Source organism: Camelus dromedarius, chromosome 11, assembly GCF_036321535.1.
Source record: "Camelus dromedarius isolate mCamDro1 chromosome 11, mCamDro1.pat, whole genome shotgun sequence".
NCBI classification, from domain to species: Eukaryota; Metazoa; Chordata; class Mammalia; order Artiodactyla; family Camelidae; genus Camelus; species Camelus dromedarius.
Window position 1 is genome coordinate 31,679,240 of NC_087446.1, and position 21,316 is coordinate 31,700,555.

The 21,316-nt window shown below is 38.1% G+C and overlaps 1 protein-coding gene and 1 non-coding gene across 3 annotated transcripts in view; one reads left to right on the plus strand and one right to left on the minus strand.

Moving 5' to 3' along the window:
• The window catches only part of LTA4H (leukotriene A4 hydrolase), a 29,962-nt gene extending 9,920 nt beyond the window's left edge, over positions 1-20,042 (minus strand). For both annotated transcript variants that reach the window (XM_031462991.2, XM_010989974.2), the window contains exons 1-11: positions 19,722-20,042; positions 13,922-14,052; positions 12,404-12,524; positions 10,034-10,102; positions 8,199-8,303; positions 7,170-7,222; positions 4,704-4,776; positions 4,292-4,432; positions 3,406-3,429; positions 571-641; positions 33-144 (exon numbers count right to left, since the gene is read on the minus strand). In XM_031462991.2, the coding sequence (XP_031318851.1) occupies positions 33-144; positions 571-641; positions 3,406-3,429; positions 4,292-4,432; positions 4,704-4,776; positions 7,170-7,222; positions 8,199-8,303; positions 10,034-10,102; positions 12,404-12,524; positions 13,922-14,052; positions 19,722-19,880 (1,059 nt within the window). In that variant the 5' untranslated portion in view covers positions 19,881-20,042. The remainder of the gene's footprint in view (positions 1-32; positions 145-570; positions 642-3,405; positions 3,430-4,291; positions 4,433-4,703; positions 4,777-7,169; positions 7,223-8,198; positions 8,304-10,033; positions 10,103-12,403; positions 12,525-13,921; positions 14,053-19,721) is intronic.
• Positions 20,043-20,377: 335 nt separating this feature from the next.
• TRNAD-GUC (transfer RNA aspartic acid (anticodon GUC)) lies at positions 20,378-20,449 on the plus strand. The gene has a single exon. It is a non-coding gene; the product is annotated as a tRNA-Asp (tRNA).
• Positions 20,450-21,316: the final 867 nt, after the last annotated feature.

The following is a 21,316-nucleotide window of genomic DNA, read 5'->3' on the forward strand; positions in this document are numbered from 1 at the left end:
GATGAATGCTTTTAAATGTATCACTCACTTACCGAATTCTGTAGTTCTCCCCATCCTCCTAGAGCGTGAAAATGTCTGAACTTTTCACCAAACAATCGTCCACAAATGTGGCGTTCCAAGTATACAGTGTGTCCTTCATTTAACCTGAAAAAATTTAAAAATAAAAACATTGACATGGCTGAGATAAAGAGGCATTTTAATCAACAAGGATTTTCTTTTTGGCATTTCTACAGAGTAAAGCAACAGTAAGGCATGAACAGTGCAGTATAAGCAGACTGCCCAGCTCAGAAGATGGTATGGAAAACTAAGCCATGGCTCTGGTTTTGCATGTCCATGTATTAAAATGTGACTATACCAGGAACTAAACAGTAAGCATCAATTGAAAACCTCTGTCCTACCTGACATTGTGACAGTATTACAGAATTAAACAAAACCCAAAAAACAAGCCTGCCGACTCAAGAGATGGTAACAAAGAAAAACAAGATAAACACATAAAACAATTCAGGATGGTGGAAGGCAGGGAAAGAAATTAGTAACAAGAACCAATAAAGAAAGAATAATAAATCTTACCAAAAGTGATCCCAAGTTTTGTTGGTCACTAGATTTCCAGTCCAACTATGAGATATTTCATGTGCAATAACCTAAAGGAAATGGTGGAAGTGATTAATGATAAAATTGATTAAATAACTCATTATGTAAGCATTCTAGTTGTTTTTTCACGTAGCTTAAGTCTGTAATCTTATTTTTTAAACATTTTTTATTGAGTTATAGTCATTTTACAATGTTGTGTCAAATTCCAGTGTAGAGCACAATTTTTCAGTTATACATGAACATACATACATTCATTGTCACATTCTCTTTCGCTGTGAGCCACCACAAGATCCTGTATATATTTCCCTGTGCTAAACAGTACAATTTTGTTTATCTGTTCTACATTTTGAAATCCCAGTCTGTCCCTTCCCATCCCCCACCCCCTGGCAACCACAAGTTTGTATTCTATGTCTATGAGTCTGTTTCTGTTTTGTATTTATGGGTTTTTGGGGGGGGGGTTTGGTTTTTTCTTTTTTTTAGATTCCACGTATGAGTGATCTCATGTGGCATTTTTCTTTCTCTTTCTGGCTTACTTCACTTAGAATGACATTCTCCAGGAGCATCCATGTTGCTGCAAATGGCATTACGTTGTCGGTTTTTATGGCTGAATAGTATTCTATTGTATAAATAGACCACCTCTTCTTTATCCAGTCATCTGTTGATGGACATTTAGGCTGTTTCCATGTCTTGGCTATTGTAAATAGTGCTGCTATGAACATTGGGGTGCAGGTGTCATCCTGAAGTAGGGTTCCTTCTGGATATATGCCCAGGAGCAGAATTCCTGGGTCATACAGTAAGTCTATTCCTAGTCTTTTGAGGAATCTCCATACTGTTTTCCACAGTGGCTGCACCAAACTGCATTCCCACCAGCAGTGTGGGAGTGTTCCCTTTTCTCCACAGCCTCTCCAGCATTTGTCATTTGTGGACTTTTGAACGATGGCCATTCTGACTGGCGTGAGGTGATATCTCATTGTAGTTTTGATTTGCATTTCTCTGATATAGTGATATTGAGCCTTTTTTCATGTGCCTATTGATCATTTGTATGTCTTCCTTGGAGAATTGCTTGTTTAGGTCTTCTGCCCATTTTTGGATTAGGTTGTTTGTTTTTTCTTTATTAAGTCGTATGACCTGCTTATATATTCTGGAGATCAAGCCTTTGTTGGTTTCATTTGCAAAAATTTTCTCCCATTCCATAGGTTGTCTTTTTGTTTTACTTATTGTTTCCTTTGCTGTGCAGAGGCTTGTAAGTTTCATTAGGTCCCATTTGTTTATTCTTACTTCTATTTCTATTGCTTGAGTAGACTGCCCTAGGAGAGCATTTTTGAGATGTATGTCAGATAATGTTTTACCTATATTTTCTTCTAGGAGGTTTATTGTATCTTGTCTTATGTTTAAGCCTTTGATCCATCTTGAGTTGATTTTTGTGTATGGTGTAAGGGAGTGTTCTAGCTTCATTGCTTTACATGCTGCTGTCCAGTTTTCCCAACACCATTTGCTGAAGAGACTGTCTTTATTCGATTGTATATTCTTGCCTCCTTTGTCGAAGATGAGTTGACCAAAAGTTTGTGGGTTCATTTCTGGGCTCTCTGTTCTGTTCCATTGGTCTATATGTCTGTTTTTGTACGAATACCATGCTGTCTTGATGATTGTAGCTCTATTGTATTGTCTGAAGTCTGGGAGAGTTATTCCTCCAGCCTCTTTCTTTCTCTTCAGTAATGCTTTGGCAATTCTAGGTCTTTTGTGGTTCCATATAAATTTTATTATGATTTGTTCTAGTTCTGTGAAATATGTCCTGGGTAATTTGATAGGGACTGCATTAAATCTGTAGATTGCCTTGGGCAGTATGACCATTTTAACAATATTGATTCTTCCAATCCAAGAGCATGGGATATCTATCCATTTTTTAAAGTCTTCTTTAATTTCCTTCATCAATGGTTTATAGTTTTCTGTGTATAAGTCTTTCACCTCCTTGGTTAGATTTACTCCTAGGTATTTTGTTACTTTGGGTACTATTTTAAAGGGGATTGTTTCTTTACTTTCTTTTTCTGTTGATTTATCATTAGGGTAAAGAAATGCAGCTGATTTTTGAATGTTAATCTTGTAACCTGCTAACTTGCTGAATTCTTCCATTATTTCTAGTAGTTTTTGTGTGAACCTTTTAGGGTTTTCTGTATATAGTATCATGTCACTGCATATAGTGACACTTTTACCTCTTTTCCAATTTGGATCCCTTTTATTTCTCTCTCTTGCCTGATTGCTCTGGCTAGGACTTCCAAGACTATGTTGAATAGGAGTGGTGATAGTGGGCAGCCTTGTCTTGTCCCAGATTTTAGTGGGAAGCTTTTGAGTTTTTCACTGTTGAGAACTATGCTGGCTGTAAGTTTGTCATATATAGCTTTTATTATGTTGAGATACGTTCCCTCTATACCCACTTTGGTAAGAGTTTTTATCATAAATGGGTGTTGGCATTCTAGTTTTTTTAATTCTACTTTGTTCAATTTTTTTTAACATTAGCTGAGATATTCATGAAATTACTCAGTTCAGCAAAGAAAATCATAATTTAGCCAAAGTTAAAAAAAGTATAGCACAGTTTAAAAAAATAGTAACAAAATATTTAGAAAATATTAAGATAAATGGAGATCAAAACATAAAATGTTCTTAAATCTAATTGATAATATAATAATGTCTTGCAACGAGAATCTCCAAGTTATCCTTTAGAACCATGTCTTCAATATAACAATACAATGGATATTTTAAAATCAGTTGACTTAATACTTCTCGAGGGTAAGACCATGATAATAAATTTTAACTTACATTGGAGAGTGACTTATCACCTGCCTAAAAGAGAAGAAAAGTACCTTAGTATTTCAGCAATCAAACCAAGACTATATCTAAAAGACTGCCTATGTCAAGATGCAGTATTCTGGCATTTATGGTCCCCTGTATCTACTATGCCACTCCAAAGAGTTCAAAAGCAACATGTACTGAGAAAATAAAAAATACAGGACTGAAAAATAGCAGAATTCTTTCTCTCCCCCATCCTGGGAATTTTTCCAATACCAGGAGAATAAGTATACTTGTCTGTAATTAACTTCCAGGAAATATTTCTTCTCTTCTACTTTTTAAATATCCACTGTTATTCACCCTTATGTACCTTCAATCTCCCCTTATTACCCACAGTATGTTTAAGAAAAGTCTGTAGTGTCCTATGTCTCCTCTGGTGTTTTTATTTTATCTATTTAGTTGCTAATCCAATACTCACTTGGTTCTAGGAAGGATTTAAAGTAGCTTACAAAGGCATATAAAATATAGCTATATGTTGTGGGCTAATCCTTTCCTAGGCATGGTAAACTGAGTTTTGTTTTGTTTTATTTTTTTAACCAGTAGATGTATGCCAAGTGTAAATGGTATAGCTTCTTTGTCTGAATATGTGACTCACCAATAGATAATTGTTACACAGCCCTCCTCCCCCAATATCCCCAAATGCCTTGAACCCTATATTCTTTTCTCCCAAATAACCAAATCATTCTCTTTAGAAAAATGAGATGATGCTAATAACCACAATAAGCAATAAAATCAGAACTAGGGTTACATAAATAAGAGAAAAGACTTTTAAAAATATTAGGAGTCTAAGGTTCTTCATATCTAGGTTTATGTTTGAGGAAAACTCAACTTCAGATGAAGAAAGATGAACACTTACCAGCAGAGTAGGAGTTACAAAAGTGAGGCAAGGATTTTCCATACCACCGTAAGGGAAGGATGGCGGTAAGACCAATAGGTCATACTGCCCCCAAACATACGGGCCTCCCAGATCTTCTGCAATTTTAAGCATAGATTCAGTCTGGAAAATTAATGCATATATTTGTATGTCTTAATCATTACCATAATGAATTTCTTAAGATTGTACATTGCTTTCTATGAAGGCTATGAGATAGTGATGCTTATTTACAATGAAAATGACACAAAAATGCATGGACTGCAAATCCACATAAAATAAGATATACTATTTGATTCTTTTACCACATTACTTAAAACCATCTCATTTCATACTTAAAATCTTAAATCTATTGTCTACCACAGTTGTTATTATAAGGGGTAACTTTAGGACCAACCTCAGAAAATTCATAAGCAGACTTTTCCACCTGCTCTTTCTCCGACCATACCAGTGTTCTTGGGCCAATTTGCCTGCAAAGTGAAAAAGCTTAATAAAAACAAAATTCAAGACAAATTACTCCCCTGGTTCCAGGAAAGATTTAAAGTATTGCATACAAATCCTTAGAGTAGGAGTGTGATTTACCATGTGCTTATGGGGAGGAGGTGACGTTAAATGGGTTCTCTGAGGTACAAACCTCCCATTGTAAATGTGGCAATAAATCCACGTGTCTATACGGAGGTGCAGTCTGGGCCAAGTGAAAACTGAGACATGAAGTGCCTCCAAAGGTTAGCTTTTTGGCTCCGGTAAGACCTTTAGGGATCTAGTTTCTTCCCTCAGTCTTACAACTACAGAAACGCAGTCATGGCTTAATCAGAGATTGTTCCAGAACAAGGGGGGATATAAACTTTGTTATGCCCTTAAAGACTGAACATTTTTATATACGAAGAAACAAACAGAAAAAGAAGGAAATCCTGTCACATGCTATAACATGGAAGAAACTTAAGGACATTTCGCTAAGTAAAATAAGGCAGAGAAGGACAAATACACTATGTCTCCACTGGTGGGGTATCTGAAGTAGTCAAATTCAGAGAACAGAAAGAACAGTGGTCACCAGGGACTGGAGGGAGGTGGAAATGGGGGTTGTTGTTTCAAGGGTACAGTGTTTCAGTTTTCCAAGATGAAAAAGTTTTGGAGATCTGTTTCTCAACAATGTGAATATACTTAACACTAGTGACTACTGAATTATACATGTTAAAATGGTTAAGATAGTAAATGTTGTGGGTTTTTAAAACCACAATAAAAAAAGAAGAAAAAAACAATTATAGTATCACTTATATAAGACTAGAATGCAAAAACATTTTTTTATCTAAATTTCATCTTAAAAATTTTATGCAATGCCAAATCCCAAACAATAAGACTCTGCCTTGATATTCTGCCCCAGAGAGGCAGTGGATTCTAAAGCAGTGCTTCTCCAACTTCAGTATGCATACAAATTATCTGTGGAGCTTGTTCAAATACAAATTTTGATTTAGTAGGCCTGGGATAGGGCCCAAGAATTTACATTTCTAACCAACTCCCAGGTGATGCCAAAGCTATTGGTCTGTGGACCACAGTGAGTAGAGATGGTAACCAGTGCTATCCAACATAAAATTTATGTATGAGAGCCACAAATGTGAGCCACATATGTAATTTTAAATTGTCTAGTGGCCACATTTTATAAAAAAGGCCAAATGAAGCTGATGAAATTAGTTTTAATAATATATTTTGTTTAACCCAACATATCCAAAACATTATCATTTCAACAAGTAATCAGTATAAAAGATTACTAGTGAAATGTCTTGCATTCTTTTTCTCATACTAAGTCTTTAGAAATCCAGTGTGTGTTTTACACATACAGCACATCTCCAGGCACAGTGGTTTGTGGCTGCCACCATAGATAGCAGACCTCCATGCTGCATGGACTCCAAAGTCAGAGGGCTGAGATATGGGTCCTGGCTCTGACATTTCCTAGCTCTGTGACTCTGAGCCGATTATCTAAACTCACCGAGCATCCATTTCTTTATTGGTAAATGAGAAGAAATAATTGTATCCACTCCACAGTTGTGAGGATTCAATGGGGTGATGCATTGGAGTTGGCAATCAGACCTGCTGATTGTCAGCGGCTGTGACAGTTATTATAATTATCATTTAGTGAGTGCCTCCTCTAGGCCAGGAGCTTTACATATGTTAAGTATGTTAATCCTCACAAAACTCCTTTGAAGTATATGTGATTATTTCTAGTTTTTAGGTGGAGATAAAACTCAAAGAGGTGAGTTGGCCAAGGATGTAGATAGTTAACTGCTAGAGCTGGAACCAGAATCTGTGTTTGCCTGACTTCACCATGTCCATGTTTCTGGCATTTTAAAGGAAGTGATTACTACAGCCATTCTTAATTGTCCGTTGTTTAGAAATAAGAATAAACAAAAAATTAAGAAAGAAAGGCACCCCAGTTGTTGGTAACATTTTAACAAATTATCTGATATTTCTGTAATATTTATAGGTTTCCAAATGCTTTAATATATTTTATCTCATTTGTTTCACAGAACCACCCAATGAGGTAGGAAAGGGGGATATTATAATTTCAAGGATGAGGAAATGGAAGTTATGAGAAGTGACTTGTTCAAACTTATGTTAGACTCCAGATCTCTAAAGGTAAGCACATGTTCATTCTATAATACTTGGGAAATCTAAGGGGTGATTGTTAAAGATTTTTTAGCATAAAAAATTTGTTACTTACATTTCATGATTAGATTGAGTGTTTCTAGGGCTGTCAGCTTGGTATCTTGAGAAATACACAACTGATCTACCACTTAATCCTGACAGAAGTTCAAGACGCCTAAGATTTAATCTTTTCATAAACCCCACAATTTGTTCAAAAGCTCACCTGCTTTCTAAAGCGCCAACAACTAACGCAATCAAGTAGCAGGGGATCGGAACCTAAGGGGCAGACAAAACACAAACCACATGCTCGAATGAGTGTTTAAAAAGGTTTCAGAATAAGATGATTTGTATTCAAGAGAAAGTAAATTCCCTTTCAAATCTCCAAACATTCATATGTATTACTTTCCTTTTGTATCTCTCAAATTGTTCTCATTTCTGAGGGGTTCAAATAGTTCAAATTTGTGACATAAAACATTTCAAAACATTTCCCTTTTATATCATTAGGAAGGAAAGCATCTGAAATGTGAGAAACATGATTGCACATAGTATTACAAGGTATATTTTAAGCATTTCACAAAAATTAACATACAAGAAGGCATCTAGGCTTTTCTCTTCAGTTTTTTGTCATTTTCTCTTGAATTAAAAACATTTTTTTAAATTTCTTTTTTAAAACCATTCCTGGTAGATTTGAGAGACATGCAAAATAACCTAGCAGTAAGAGGATACTGAAGGTTTGGGAGGTTGGAATCCCAGAAGCTTGTGTGGGAGCAAAATTGTCCACTGTGGCTCCATTACATGTTCTGTTAAAGAGACTTTAAAAAGTGCGTGCGCGCGCACACACACACACAAACTATTCATTACAGTCAAAGATACAAGTCAAATTACCAGCTACATAGGAATTTTAACTTAAAGGACTGTAACAGAGTGCTTTTTTGGTCTAAGACAGCTCTTCCATTTGTAAATGCTACATAATCATGTGCCCATGCTCTGGTACAGGGCAGGTGAAAGTGTAATTTAGGAACCGGGAACCTGCTAGTGACTGAGCTGAGGGAAAATGGGATCGGGGCACCCCCAACTATGCCTATCGAGCAGCCTCTTTCTTCAGGTCAACACTGGGAGCAGAACCAAATATATTCAAAGCACAAAAGAAAAAGAAATGAAGAAAACAGCAGAGGGCAAAAGCTCTGGATGGGCAAAAGCTATTTGTAGCTCCCCACCACCTAATACAAAAATCTAGACCCTAAGATCTTACTTTTTGGCTGAATCTGTATATTTTCCTGCTTGAGTCCTCTGGGTCTGGTGCTTCTCCATCACGAATGGCACTCATCAGTGCTACCAGTTCTTTAGGGACAGACACCTAATTGAGAAGATGTTGTTGTCAGTTAAAATTAAAAGGTTCTATGTAAAATAACTGTTCTTCCCGCCTTCTTGACTATCGATACAATAGACTGTGAACCCAATACATTTGTATGTATCAGTTTTATAAATAGAATCAGCAATATATAAAGCTGGCTTCTTTAAAAATGAATGTGAAATATCTGAACTATCTACTTATCCATTCATCCATCCATATTAAGAGCATTTGGTAGAAACTAGATTAAAATCCTAGCTCTGCCATTTACTAACTGCATGGACTTCGGCAAGTAACTTCCCTAGGCCTCAGTTTCCCCCTTCTGGTAACTTCCCCAATCTTCATAAGATTGTTGCAGGGAATCCATAATGTGAATGAAGAGCTCAGCACCACGCCTGGCAATGGCAACCACCACCCCTACTCCCCTCAACACTCTCAGAAGAGATTCCAAAGGATGCTATACTCACTTCAGGACAGAGAATACAATTCTGAACAGTCTCATACTTAAAACATAAACTTGGAGTTATAAATTGTACTTTTTAAGGGTCATGAATGTGAGAAACAAACTTATTGTTGAGAAATGTGAAATAAGTTTCTCTGGAAATTTGTATGGGAAAAGATCCTCATGGGACAAGACGTATGGTCACTTAAGTGTGTGCCCTCCCCCCATGATTCTGAAAGTTTGACTTCTGATGAATGTCGGAATAAAGGATCATCCCCTGAGTATTCATGATCTAGCCAGCATCCAGCCCAGTAATGCTGGACTTTCATGTTCTTCCCACATGGCCCAGTCCTCAAAGCTATCACTGAGCCAGGCCCAGAATCAGCAGCTCCAGAACCAGTGCTGCAAGAACTATAGGGCCCAGAGCTTAAAAGCATGCAAGAAACACTCTGGTCCCGCTTCCTCCCTTCACTTGGGCAGTGACCTATTACACAGATGAGACAAACGGAGGTCATGAGGTCAAAAGACTTGTCCAAGGTCATACAGTTATTAAGTCCAGAACCTGGGATTCCTGGCCTCCAAGTATAGTTTTCTACGGCACTGTTCTATGGGCAGGGTTGTGGGGTGATCTGGGACTCAAGAAGGCCCTGTAAATACATGTTGGTTCCCAATTCTATTTGCTTGGTCTAAGTCAGTCTAGCCTCTAGGAGAGCATTTATTTATTAATTATAGTCTACCTTTTCCTAAATGGATTAGTAGTACCCTAGACAAGAATACTTTGGAAATGTACACAGACAAGTCTGCAGTATATGCCCCCACTAGGATACCTGGATAGATGCTTTTATGGCTAGAAAGTGCATTTTTAGGAACTTTAATTCTACAAATGTCAATTTTTTTTATTTAAAAAGAGTTGTTCCCAAATTCTTGTTTTTAGGTCCAGAATTCTGAATTCCTTTTAAAATGAGTGGCACTCATTTCCTTTTTTCATACTTATGTTTGAAATAGCCTTTAAAATAGAAATTCCAAATAAGGTCCATAGCCTCTTTTTTATGTATTTCAATAATGAAGTAAAATATTTCTAACTATAAAAATTCAATTATTATCTCTGCTTATCATTTATACCACATTTACTTACATGGATCATTTTGGAAAAATATCCCATGCTCATGGATTGGCAGAATTAATATTGTTAAAATGTCCATACTACCCAAAGCAATCTACAGATTGAATGCAATCCCTATCAAAATACTAGAGCGGATCATTTAATTCGGTTAGTAGTTTCAGTGATATTTACCTCTGCACTGTAGGTTAATTTCACAGAAGGAGTGTCCTGGCAAGGAAGAATTGCTCTGCAGTGAATGGCCTGGGAGGGGGAGGGGAAAAAAGAAACAGCTATTCCTCTGTCTCCTAAATCAAGTCATTAAGAGATCATTAAAATTGTGCATTGTCCTTAGACATATTCATTTTAAAAATAAAAATATGCCTCACATTTCTTCAGCTCTTTTAAAGTAACAAAAGTAGACCTGTGGATAAAAAAAAAACCCCTGATTTTCCATTTTATTGTATGGTCAACCCCCACATTTCAGCTGAAGCTTGAAGCAAGGTTAAGCAGTGATTCCTGAGTAATAGTAGTGCCCAGTGAGAAGCTGTTGGGAACCCTGAGTAAAAAGGGCTCTTCAGTGAAGTACATTTGAGAACCATGGCATATTACATCCCTGTCTGGGAGAGTCACTGGTAACATTAGCCTCCTGAAGGCTCTGACAATACCTACAATAAAGAAACCTGTTTGAATTCTTATACTTATTTCAACATGAAACGCATTTTCCTCTGGTTAGTTATTAACATCTAAAGGGGCATGAGTGTTTTGAGAAACACAGCTTGGGGCATGTTGCTAGAGTCTTGACTTTGATCTTGCAGCAAACTACAAAAGTAAACACTAGGAAGATAAGGAGGGAGAAAGAAAAATCTTTCTCACTACCATCTAGACAGATTCATTCACATAATATGTAGTGTTTCTTTGCTTGCACATCAATCTGTCGTAAACATCAGTTCCATCAAGAAGAATGGCCAGAGTACCTGTGATTTTATACCCTGGTCTGTTCACAGATAAGTCTGTATCTATTGCTGGTGAACAAAGGAATCCTAGCCTCTTTGAGACAGTCTACTGAGCTTAAAGGACTACTGATACTAACATCTCTCTCTGAAGTTGTTATAAATCCCAGACATACTTTATGCTTCCATAAACTTCCTTCTATCCTCTATCCTCCAAACTCTAGCCCTTTTCAACTCAGATCTGTAGATTCTTCAAAGATATGGGGATCCCAAATGACCTCTAGATGGATTCGGTATAACTAGAAAAACCACCCAGTTCTCTCTCCCAAAACAAGGTTCCAAGACCATGCCTTTACGGTTCCTTAATGGTTTGGTTATGTGACTCAGCAATGCCAGAGCATTTTGTATGTATTGCACTGGATAAAACTAAATCCAGGAAAATATGCATAGACAACTGTAAGCAAACTCATCAAACAAAATCATTTCCAGATGCTTCTTATCAACTGCAATAATTTCTTAATTTAACTAATCTCTTTCCTCCATTTCAAAAACTGATTCCAACAAGAAATGGAATAATGTGTTCAAAATTTACATTCTTGTGACTCACAAGTCTTACATTTCTTGCCAACTTTAGTTTATGGACAATCCATAAGAATTAGTGATGAGAATCACGTAAGAGATAGTGAATAATTGGTACATTCTTGCCTAGAATATTGTATCTCTTCCAGATTAGTGAACTAAAGGTTTCTTAGATTAAAAAGAGGTTTCAATTGGCAAAAGAAAATAAATATGTCTAAATCAGATGCCAGCATTGCTTCCTTTTTGATATACTTACATTCAAATGTGAGCCTACCACAATATCTATCACACAGGAATATTAAAAGGATTAAATATATGAAGTACCTAACACAGTGCTTGGAAATACAGTCTATGCTTAATGAAGTGAGTTCCTTTAACTGTAAACTATTTGATTACTAACAGAATTAGTTTTTTTTCTTTCAGAGGAGTTTTATACTTACTATCTTTGTGACAGATCATCCTTAATTATGTGGTCCTTTATTCTTAGTTTTTATACAGAAAACATAGTTTAAATCAGATCATTTTAAAGCGATATTCAATATATTTACATAATATTTACATTTGTAAATGTATATGAAAATCAGAAAAAGATACACACCAACTCAACAGCTACCTCTGGGCAATGGTGTCTGGAGAGGATGGGAAATCTGATCTTTCACTTTCCTTTTCTTTATTGTTAGCAATTTTCGTAACCAGTACATACTTTGTTTTATCAATGTTTTCCTTTCATTTTTTGACCATTTATTGAGTGTACTCTGTGCCAAGTTCTATGCTAGGTGCTGAGGATATGAGTATCAATATGACCTGATAGTCCAACCTAGGTAAACACGTTTTCAAATTAAAGGAAGTTTCTTTTTTGAAGTTATATGTGAATTGTTAATAGTGAGAGAGATAAATGAAAATATATGTAGGTTTTATAAGATAAAATAAAATACTGTCTTAGGTAAGACTCATGTATCCATGAGATCTCTGTCCATTTACTTCATTTAACCACATGAGCTGAGAATAATAAATCATTCCAAATCCTTTTTACCTGGCACTGACTAAAGAGATAGGGGTGTTCCTTCCCAGAAGTTTGTTCTGGTGTGAGCCACTGAAGAGCAGAAGATGTTGGAGATGTCTCAAAAGAAATCTCTATAACAACTTCTTGATTTCTATATGAAAGGAACAAATGCATTAGTAGAGTACAATTCAGTCTATCTAAAATTTGAATTTATAATACATACACTGAATAATATAAATAATATTTTACGAGAGTAGGTTCTCAGAATATCTGCTGTGCACTTTCTTTCCTGAATGCCAGGTATCTATTTCTTACCTGAATGAAGATGTAACAGGAGCTATTATTAGTTGACTCTCCCACTTTTTTTTCTGTGATATCATGTGATCTTTTACAGTAGTGGGAAAGTAGAAGAAATAATTTTGGAACTTCGACTACCACCGCTTGGGTGCCAGACCATAACAGAGCCTAGAGCTAGTCTGCAAGCTGTTACTGAACAAGGTAAGTCAAGAACTTGACAGTAACTTTTTATGTCTAAGAATTTAAAAATGTGTGCTTGTATTTAATCTTTTCTTCCTAGTAATTCATTTTTATTGCATTTTACAAAAGTATTAGCCTGTGACAGATTGGAACTAACAAAAACTGGCCCTTCGCCCCAGGTAGTTTGAGCAGTGCTGTTAATGAGGAAACAACAAATGCTCTGGAGACCAGTGGCCGTGCCTGTGTTTGAATCCTGACTCTGCCACTGACTGGCTGTGAACTTGGGCAAATTATTTCACCTCCCTATGCCACAGCTGTTTCATCTATAAAATGCAGTTAATGATATACCTCCCAAATGATGTGTTTCCTTTCTTTTCCTTAAATGGGAAGGGAAAGCATGGAAACACTGGCCACTGGTAGATGGGAGTAGATCAACCTTGTTCTAGGCCAGTGGCTTTCCACCCTTTTCCCCCTGCCCAGTATATCAAGGAATGGGATATACTCCCAATATGGCAATTCTGGCAGCCACTTTCTTGAGTAAGTTAAATTCTCTCTCTGAGATTCCCTTTCCTCATCTGTAAACATAGATCATACCACAAAGGGTTACTGTAAGGTTTAGATGAAAGAATACATCTAAAGCACTTATCCTGAGATTGGTACATAGAAACGGTTCTGCTGTTTGTCACTGCTGTTGTTGCATGAATAAAAGTGGCTGGCCTCTGGGGACGAGGTGGAAAACGTGCAGCTTGTAAAAGCTTCCCAGATGATCCTGAGATGCCTCCTTAAGATGGTGAGACCCACCATCACTCTAGATGTTACTAAAATGATGAGTAAAGAAGTAACAGTTATCAGAAGTCCTATTCTTGAGTAATTTATATGAGTTTCTTTAGTGTCTTAAGAACATATAATGTTCACTATAAGCTTCAATCTGAACAGATTGGTAAGAGTAGTGTGCCAATTACTACATACACACAAACTAAAAATAGGAAATGGGAAAAAATGTCTAAATTAAGTGAAAATATATTTCCCCTTTATTTAACTATAAAAGAGAAAGATGGATAACATTCGTACTTGCACAGAGCAATAGGAAGAGAGATTTCCATTGGTGATCCTTTGTAACTTTGTCTTTCTCCAAGAGTATATTTGACTTCTTGTCCATTGATGACCACTTTTTGTATTGTAAGGTCCTTTGTATCCAGAATCTAGAATTAAATTAATATTGTTACATGGTAAGAAAATAGTTTTATACAGCAGAGAAAACTAGTATTAGATATAGGCTAACTACAATGATTACAGAGTAAACTAGTTGTTTAAGGATAGTAAGATAGAGTGAAATTACAGGAATTCAAGGAGTTGAAAGTTAGTATAGATCCCAATTAATGGGACTCTAAGCTTCCTGAAACTTTGGGGGTGTTAATATTTGCAGATATATTGTTAGGTAATTCTGGGACTTTTGCACAAATTCCTGGCTTTAAGGAACAGATCTAAATTAAAATGCCCTTGCTTCTGTCTCCTAAAACTTAACTTCTCTGCTATGAAAAAAATTCATTTATAACTTGTTTCTTTCATCAGGACTCAATATATCTTATCATATATTTCTTCCTACAATTCATATAGTCCAACTGCTATGCCTACTTTCATATATCCAAAAATTAAAACAAACCTTAGCACTTGTTAGGCAAATAAGCAAACCGCACATCGCTGCTGTTGTGTATCTAGAAAAAGCCCAACCTGGTACAGCAACCCTGACCAAATGACCCTACAGAGGATGGGAGAGCATATCTACTTGCCATGGCTGATTGAGGACAACTGTTTTGGGCAGGAAGTGGGTGGCACAAGTGCTTGAATATTTTCCATCCCAATTAATTCTCTATCTGAGCCCTAGAAACCACAGCCTCTGATTATTTCTCAACTAATCTCTTGTTCTAGAATCTTCAACCTTCCTATGCCACAAGACTGTTTCCAAACAGTCCAAGCACACCTCCCATATTATTTTTAAAACTTTCTCAATCCTTCTGCCCACTTGGATAACTATACCATTTTTCTTCCTGCTTTCTTAAACTCCAAGGGCAATCTATAGCTGCTGTTTCCACTTCCTCATCGGCCTCTCCTCCCGTCCCCCTCTTCAATCTGGTTTCTAGCTCTTCTGCCACTGAAAGGGCCGACCTCCTGATCAACAGGTCTTTTCTGTTCAGTAACTTGACCTCTGTACATTCACAGCCCTTGTGGGCCACACCATCTGTTTGAAGCCCTCTCCTTGGCTTCTTCAACTTTTCAGACAAATGGTTCTCCTGCTTGTCTAATGCTTTTTCTCTCCCCCTTCTTTCTGACTCCTAAATATGGAAATGTCCCTGTGTGCTGGCCTTGGTCCTTTGGTTTCCTTACCGTGGTCTTCATTCCCTAGCTCTCGCTCACACCCACATCTTCACCTAAAACCTCTGTGCGGATGACTACTGGTCGATTTCACAGTTGTACTCCCTCCCCAGGACTTCAGCAGATTATTTCTAATTGCCTGCTTGACATTTCCAGGAGAAATATCATCTCATATTCAATAGGCTTCTAGAAATTCTAAAAACAAAGCCACCATTATACCTCCTAAGTTTGCCCTCTTCCCTGATTTCTCTTTTCTGTTGATGGGACTCAACTTACCTAAGGTTCGAAACATTCAAATAATCCACAATTGATCCCACTTCCCAATCCTGCATAGCCAATTAACAAGTTTTTCTTTTACACTGTCCTCATACTTTTCCTTTCCTTCTACCGCCAGCCTAGACCAGGCCCTGGACTATTAGAACTGCCCACTATCTACTGATCTTCCTACCGCTGGCATCTTTCCCTTAAAATCTGGCCTGGAATAGCATAGGGAGTTAGACTGCCAAGAAACAGCCACTTTCCAGTCACCTCTCTTTTGTACTCTTTTGTGTCAGTTAACTGTGGGTAATGAGCTCAGGACATTTTCTCAATTTTATTCTTATGTCTCTAGAGTCAGCAGTTTTGAGTTGGGAAGAAAATTCCATCCTGATTTAATTTTTCTTTTTTTTTTTTTAGAGCAGCCAAATTTGTTATGACTATCATCTGTTTCCCTCCCAGTGGGCAATTATTTCTTTCAGGGTACTCTCTTTTTTGGGTTATCTCAGTTGTTGCCCTTACTCTAAATTAGGACTGATTTCTCTTCCTGCACTTGCATATTCAGAAATACTAGATTTTATATCTTAAGAATAATAAAGTTACTCCTCTGTCCCTTCATTCTAGTACCTATTTCTGAATATCTGATTTGTTGTAGAAACTTGATTGGAATATCTTACGTATATAAACTGCTTACGTTTATGCTACTCTTAAAACCATAAGGAAAAGTTATTTGGGTCATTTCCCAGTTGTATTTCCTGTATTGCCTAAACTTTTCAAATCTGTTCAGAATCAGGACTCAGGTTACTGTTATAACTATTTTTTTGCGAAACCTTTTTCATACCCTCTTGGGTTTGTTACAGCAGCTCTCTCCTATAGAGCTCACTGTACTGCATTATCATCATTTGTTTTCTTCACTAGACTGAGGGTTCTTAAAAAGACAGAATGCTACTTAGGCTTGCATTCCCAGGGCTCAGCACAGTGCCTGAGAAACAGCAGGTGTCAGCAGATGCATGAAGCAAGTCCTGGACCAAGGGGAAACAGAAAATGCAATGTTTAAGCTGTATTTCTCAAGTCCTAACCTTAGCTATCACTCCCAAATTACTTAGGAAATTCCCCTTCCAATTTCACTAATAAATGTTATTAAGAAATTGATCAAAAACAGTAATGAGAAAGAAAAAGTAAACTGGATAGTTGACAATTTGGAATTAGTACTTTTCAACAAATATTTATTGAGCACCAAGTATGTATAAGGCCAAGATACCCATACATAGTTATAAGAAACAGCCCTCCTACAGGAAGTTACTGAGGCTATAATTTACTTTATGTCACAGTAAATAACACCCTCCTTGAATAACACTCAAAAAGAGTTGTACCAGCAGCTGGCCAGTTGCCATGGACTCTGTAACTGATTCCCTTTTTGCACAGATTGCCAGGAAGTTCCCCATCAACCCTGTGGTCCACTTTTTGTGTGTCTCCAGCTTTATGCCATGTGTTCTGCGTCCCCTATCCTTATTCTCCCTTCCTCCAAATTCTTTAATTATATTTAATCTTATTATACTGCATATGTTATTTTAAGCAGTCTCAAATTCTTTCTGCAACAAAGCAGGGTTAAAATAAAAAAGCTTTATGCCTCATTATTACATACATTATTACATCTCTAGTTACATTTTCTACCTGTTATTTGCAGGGTGCTATAATGAAAGAGCTATGCGGCTATGTGTTAAAAGCAAAATGAAAACTGAAACAACACCTTGATCTGATCCTCAGCTCAGCCACTTACTTAGTTAAGACCTGAGGGTTTGCAGTCAGAAAGATGTATTTAATTTCCACCTTCTGCCACTTACTAGCATATATGATATTGGCCAAGATATTAAAACTTCTTTGAGCTACCAACATCAGTAGAAATAACCCAAAACTTTAAAAGGAGTTTTTAGAAAAGCTGGGGATTCATCCCGTGAGAGCTCTTTCAACATTCCCCAGCATCATGGACTCCAAGAACAGAGAGGGAGAGAATGCATGGTGTCCTCATCCAGCACTGGCCCTGGGTCCTCTCTGCCAGAGGTGGTGAGGTATGGTGCCAACTCACCTTCAAGATACAGTTAGCACTGTTCACAGTGCCTCAGTACAGCCCACAGTAAGCTTAGGCACTGCTTTCTAACTGAATTCATCCATTAATTCATTAAACTTTTGAGTGTCCTCTACCTGCCAGGTGCTATACTAAGAACCCTACCTTCCCTACCTTCAAGAGTCCATCATCTAGTAGAGGAAACAAACAAGCTAACTTTGAATAAATAAAACCAAACTCTTGGCCTCAGGTTATTGTTTTAAGTAAGAAACAATTACAAACAGATGTTCCCATACTACAATTAGCCTTCCTTTTCTAAAATCTAACATTATCACAATTCCAGGTTCTAGTTTACTAAACAGACCTGCCAACTAGAAGCCATAATTTAAAAATCTTACTTCTCTTGAGATTTCAGGAATGCAAAAACAATGGGCATTTTTAGATTGGGATATTGAAGAGATATTTTTTCCAAATTTTAAGCATCCTGGCTCTTGTTTACTCATGGAACAGAAGTAAAGCTTTTATTTTTTTAAAAACAGGTGAGGGTTCAAGGTCATATTAAGCAATGATAAACTATTAAAATTCACTTTCTTTTAATAAAGAAAAATAAATAAAGAAAAAAGAGATTGCTTTGAAAGAGGACTTCATTTCAGCCAGTCCTGCCTGAGCAAAGCTGTCTACAATAAAAGATAGCATGGCACTTCAAGCAGACCAAAGTACAACCTACATGGAAATAGTTACCATCTTGCTTATAATGCTTTTATTTAGTTTTTTTCCTTATAGTACTTCTGGAAACTACATATCAATACATAGAGGGGTCGGCCTATTTTTCAAAAGAATTAGTCTAGAAAAATGTTACCGGACAAAGAGGAAGAAAGTTCCGTGCTACGTTAGTTTATATTAATGAACTCAAAATACAGGTCTATTACTCAAGCAGGAAAAAGTCGTGAATACCACGAACTCTTATCCAAACTTTTTATGCCCAATTAATTGACCCCACTTGATATCCCTCCATTAAGCCCACAATACCCTTTATCTGGTTGCTTATTGCTGGGCTTTAGTAGATATCACCATACTACTCTATGCAAAATATACTGTGGCTAGTCTTTTCTTGTTCCTTTAATTTTTAAAACGCTTATCTATGAAAATTCTTTAGGTGAAAGGTGCCATCTTTCCAATACGATCAGACAATTAGAGTAAGAACACTGAATACAGGTTATGTTGTACAGATAAAATAATTTAATAACATTCCATAAATCTAAACAAGGTTTTCATCATTCAAGTGGTTAGAGAGCTTGTAGAAGTCCATATTTTCTAAGAAGCCCAATATTACTTGCTTCTTGAAACCGACTACTAATAAACTGTACTGAGACACCCTTAGAATGCTTGAATAGTCTACCTATCCTTAAATTATTATTAGAAAAGGTTGGTAAGAATCAAAGGTAGGAAGGACTATGAACCCGGAGAGAAAGAGGTGCACCTGGAGTTAGAAAGCAGAAAGAAAGTGGAAGTGTTAGAGCAGGGCTGGGAATTTTAGAGGGGTTGAGAACAAATGGCAGGGAAATTGAAGGAAGACGGTGATCAGTCGTATCTTGCAGACCTGCTAGCTGAAATAAAAGGGCCTGGGAGGGAAGGGTGGAACTGAGAATTGGTAGGATACAGGGCCTGAGACTTAGATGAGACTGTGGACTGAGGAAGGTGCGCCAGGGAGTGGAAGAAATCTGGGGCTTGCGAAGGGAGTTCTGGGCTGCAGGCCGAGAAAATAGGGAAACCACAGGGGGCATTAGCGCTGGGAACGAAGATTATGGGGAGAAGTGGGAAATACTAAAGCGAAATCTGATCGCTGGGTGAGGACTGGGGCGTGGGGATGGGCACCAGGATGTTGTGCCCAGGGACTGGGAAGGGATCTTTGGAGGAAGGGTGGTGAAGGAGGAATGCAGAGGCGTAAATTGGGTTGGGAGGGAACTAAACGGGGTGAGCAGGGTCTGAAGAAGGGGACGCTGAGAAATGAGTAGGGACTGGAGAGGAGGTGCGGAATACGGGTTGCTAGCTGCGGAGGAACAGCGAAGGATGCGCGAAGCAGGATGGGGTGTGGGTCTGGGAAGGGGCCGCAGCGGGGTGAGAGACCGAGGCGGGCGGCCGGGAAGAGGCGGGCACTGGGAGACTGTCCCACCATACCAGGCTGCGCAGATGGTCCTCCTGAGACTGGACGGTGAGCGCGGCAGACCCCGTCAGTACCCGGCGAGTAAAGTCGACACTGCAGCGCAGATGCAGGTGCCTGGTCTGGCAGACGGACGCTGGGGAGGCTAAGGAGCACGTATCCACTACCTCCGGCATGGCTCTGGGAAGTCCCGCCAGACACGATCCGCACCCCAAGCCTTAGCTGCCACTCAGACGGGACTACTCGACTGAGAGCGAGAGGAGGAGGGAAGGGAGGTAAAGCAAAGGAGGAGGGAGTCGCGGCGCCCGCCGGGAAGGGAAGTTTCTTAAACTCAGGGAAGAGTAGGGCACCGTGTGGGTGGAACTACAAATCCCGTGGTGCAGCGCTACAAGGCGTACGCTTTGCTCCCTGGGAGCGTGTGTGCCTAGGGGTGCTGAGGTGGATCGATTTTGCTCCCGAAGCCGGAGGAGGAGTAGAAGTTAGAGGAAGGGTGGGCCGACGGAAATAAGTGCAGCAGGAGCGCAAACTGAACACTTTCATTCTGGTTCCTTTCAACTTCGGTGGAAGTTGCAATGGTAGTAGAATATCAGGTCTGTTGGTATTGGTGGCTGTTGCTGGTAAAGGCGGGTCAAAAGGGATAAGAGATCTGCCAGAAGACTAACTTGTGTGCTGTTCCTCGTTAGTATAGTGGTGAGTATCCCCGCCTGTCACGCGGGAGACCGGGGTTCGATTCCCCGACGGGGAGACACAGGACATTTTTCTGCCGACTTTCACTCAAAAAAAATAAAAATGTTCATACAAACATTTTAACAGCTGATGTGAAAGAAATAGTCAATGTCAAGTTAACTGTGAAATTTACGTTTTAAAGCTGTTTTGTTGCTGCTTTGCCATGTCAGCAACCCATTACAAGTGAGCTCAGTTCTGTCAGTTCAACAGGTATTTTAGTGCTTATTATGTACATTTCCAAGTCCTGGAGGTCTAAAACGGAAATAAGTGATATTCCCATCTTAGAAATTTAGGAAGTTTATCTCAATATACTGTAACGAGAGAATTCTAAGATATGAGTGTGTACGGTTGGAAAAAGAATGCAGAGCTGGGACACCCTGGAGGAGAGGAAGGACTGAAGGATGAGTTGCCTAAAAAATGGGACCTGAGTTGAAACTGGGCAAAACTGGGAGAATACATGTCTCAAAGGACCTGAAACAGCTGAATTTTTAATCCTGAATGCATGAATGGGGTACTTATTTAAGAGTTTGTGCCACTGTATTCAAGAAGAGATATCCACAGACAACCACAAACGAATTCCTTGATTGATTACTAGATTACTTAAAAGATAGATATGCAGTAGGAATTGTTTTCTAAGATACTGCCAAATATTGACTGTACAAAATTAGCAATTCACAAACAATAGGGTTTTATGCATATCCAGTGGTGGATTAAGAATAGTTTTTTAAATGAAGCTTTCCATTGCTTCCATAAAATAAGGATAATACCAGGATGTATATACAAAAGGAGATTTTATTAAGGATGAAAAAGATGATTTATAAAAAGTTTTATGAAAAGAAAAGGGCATTTATGTGCAGAGCCATGTGAACAGGAACTATTTCAGCTC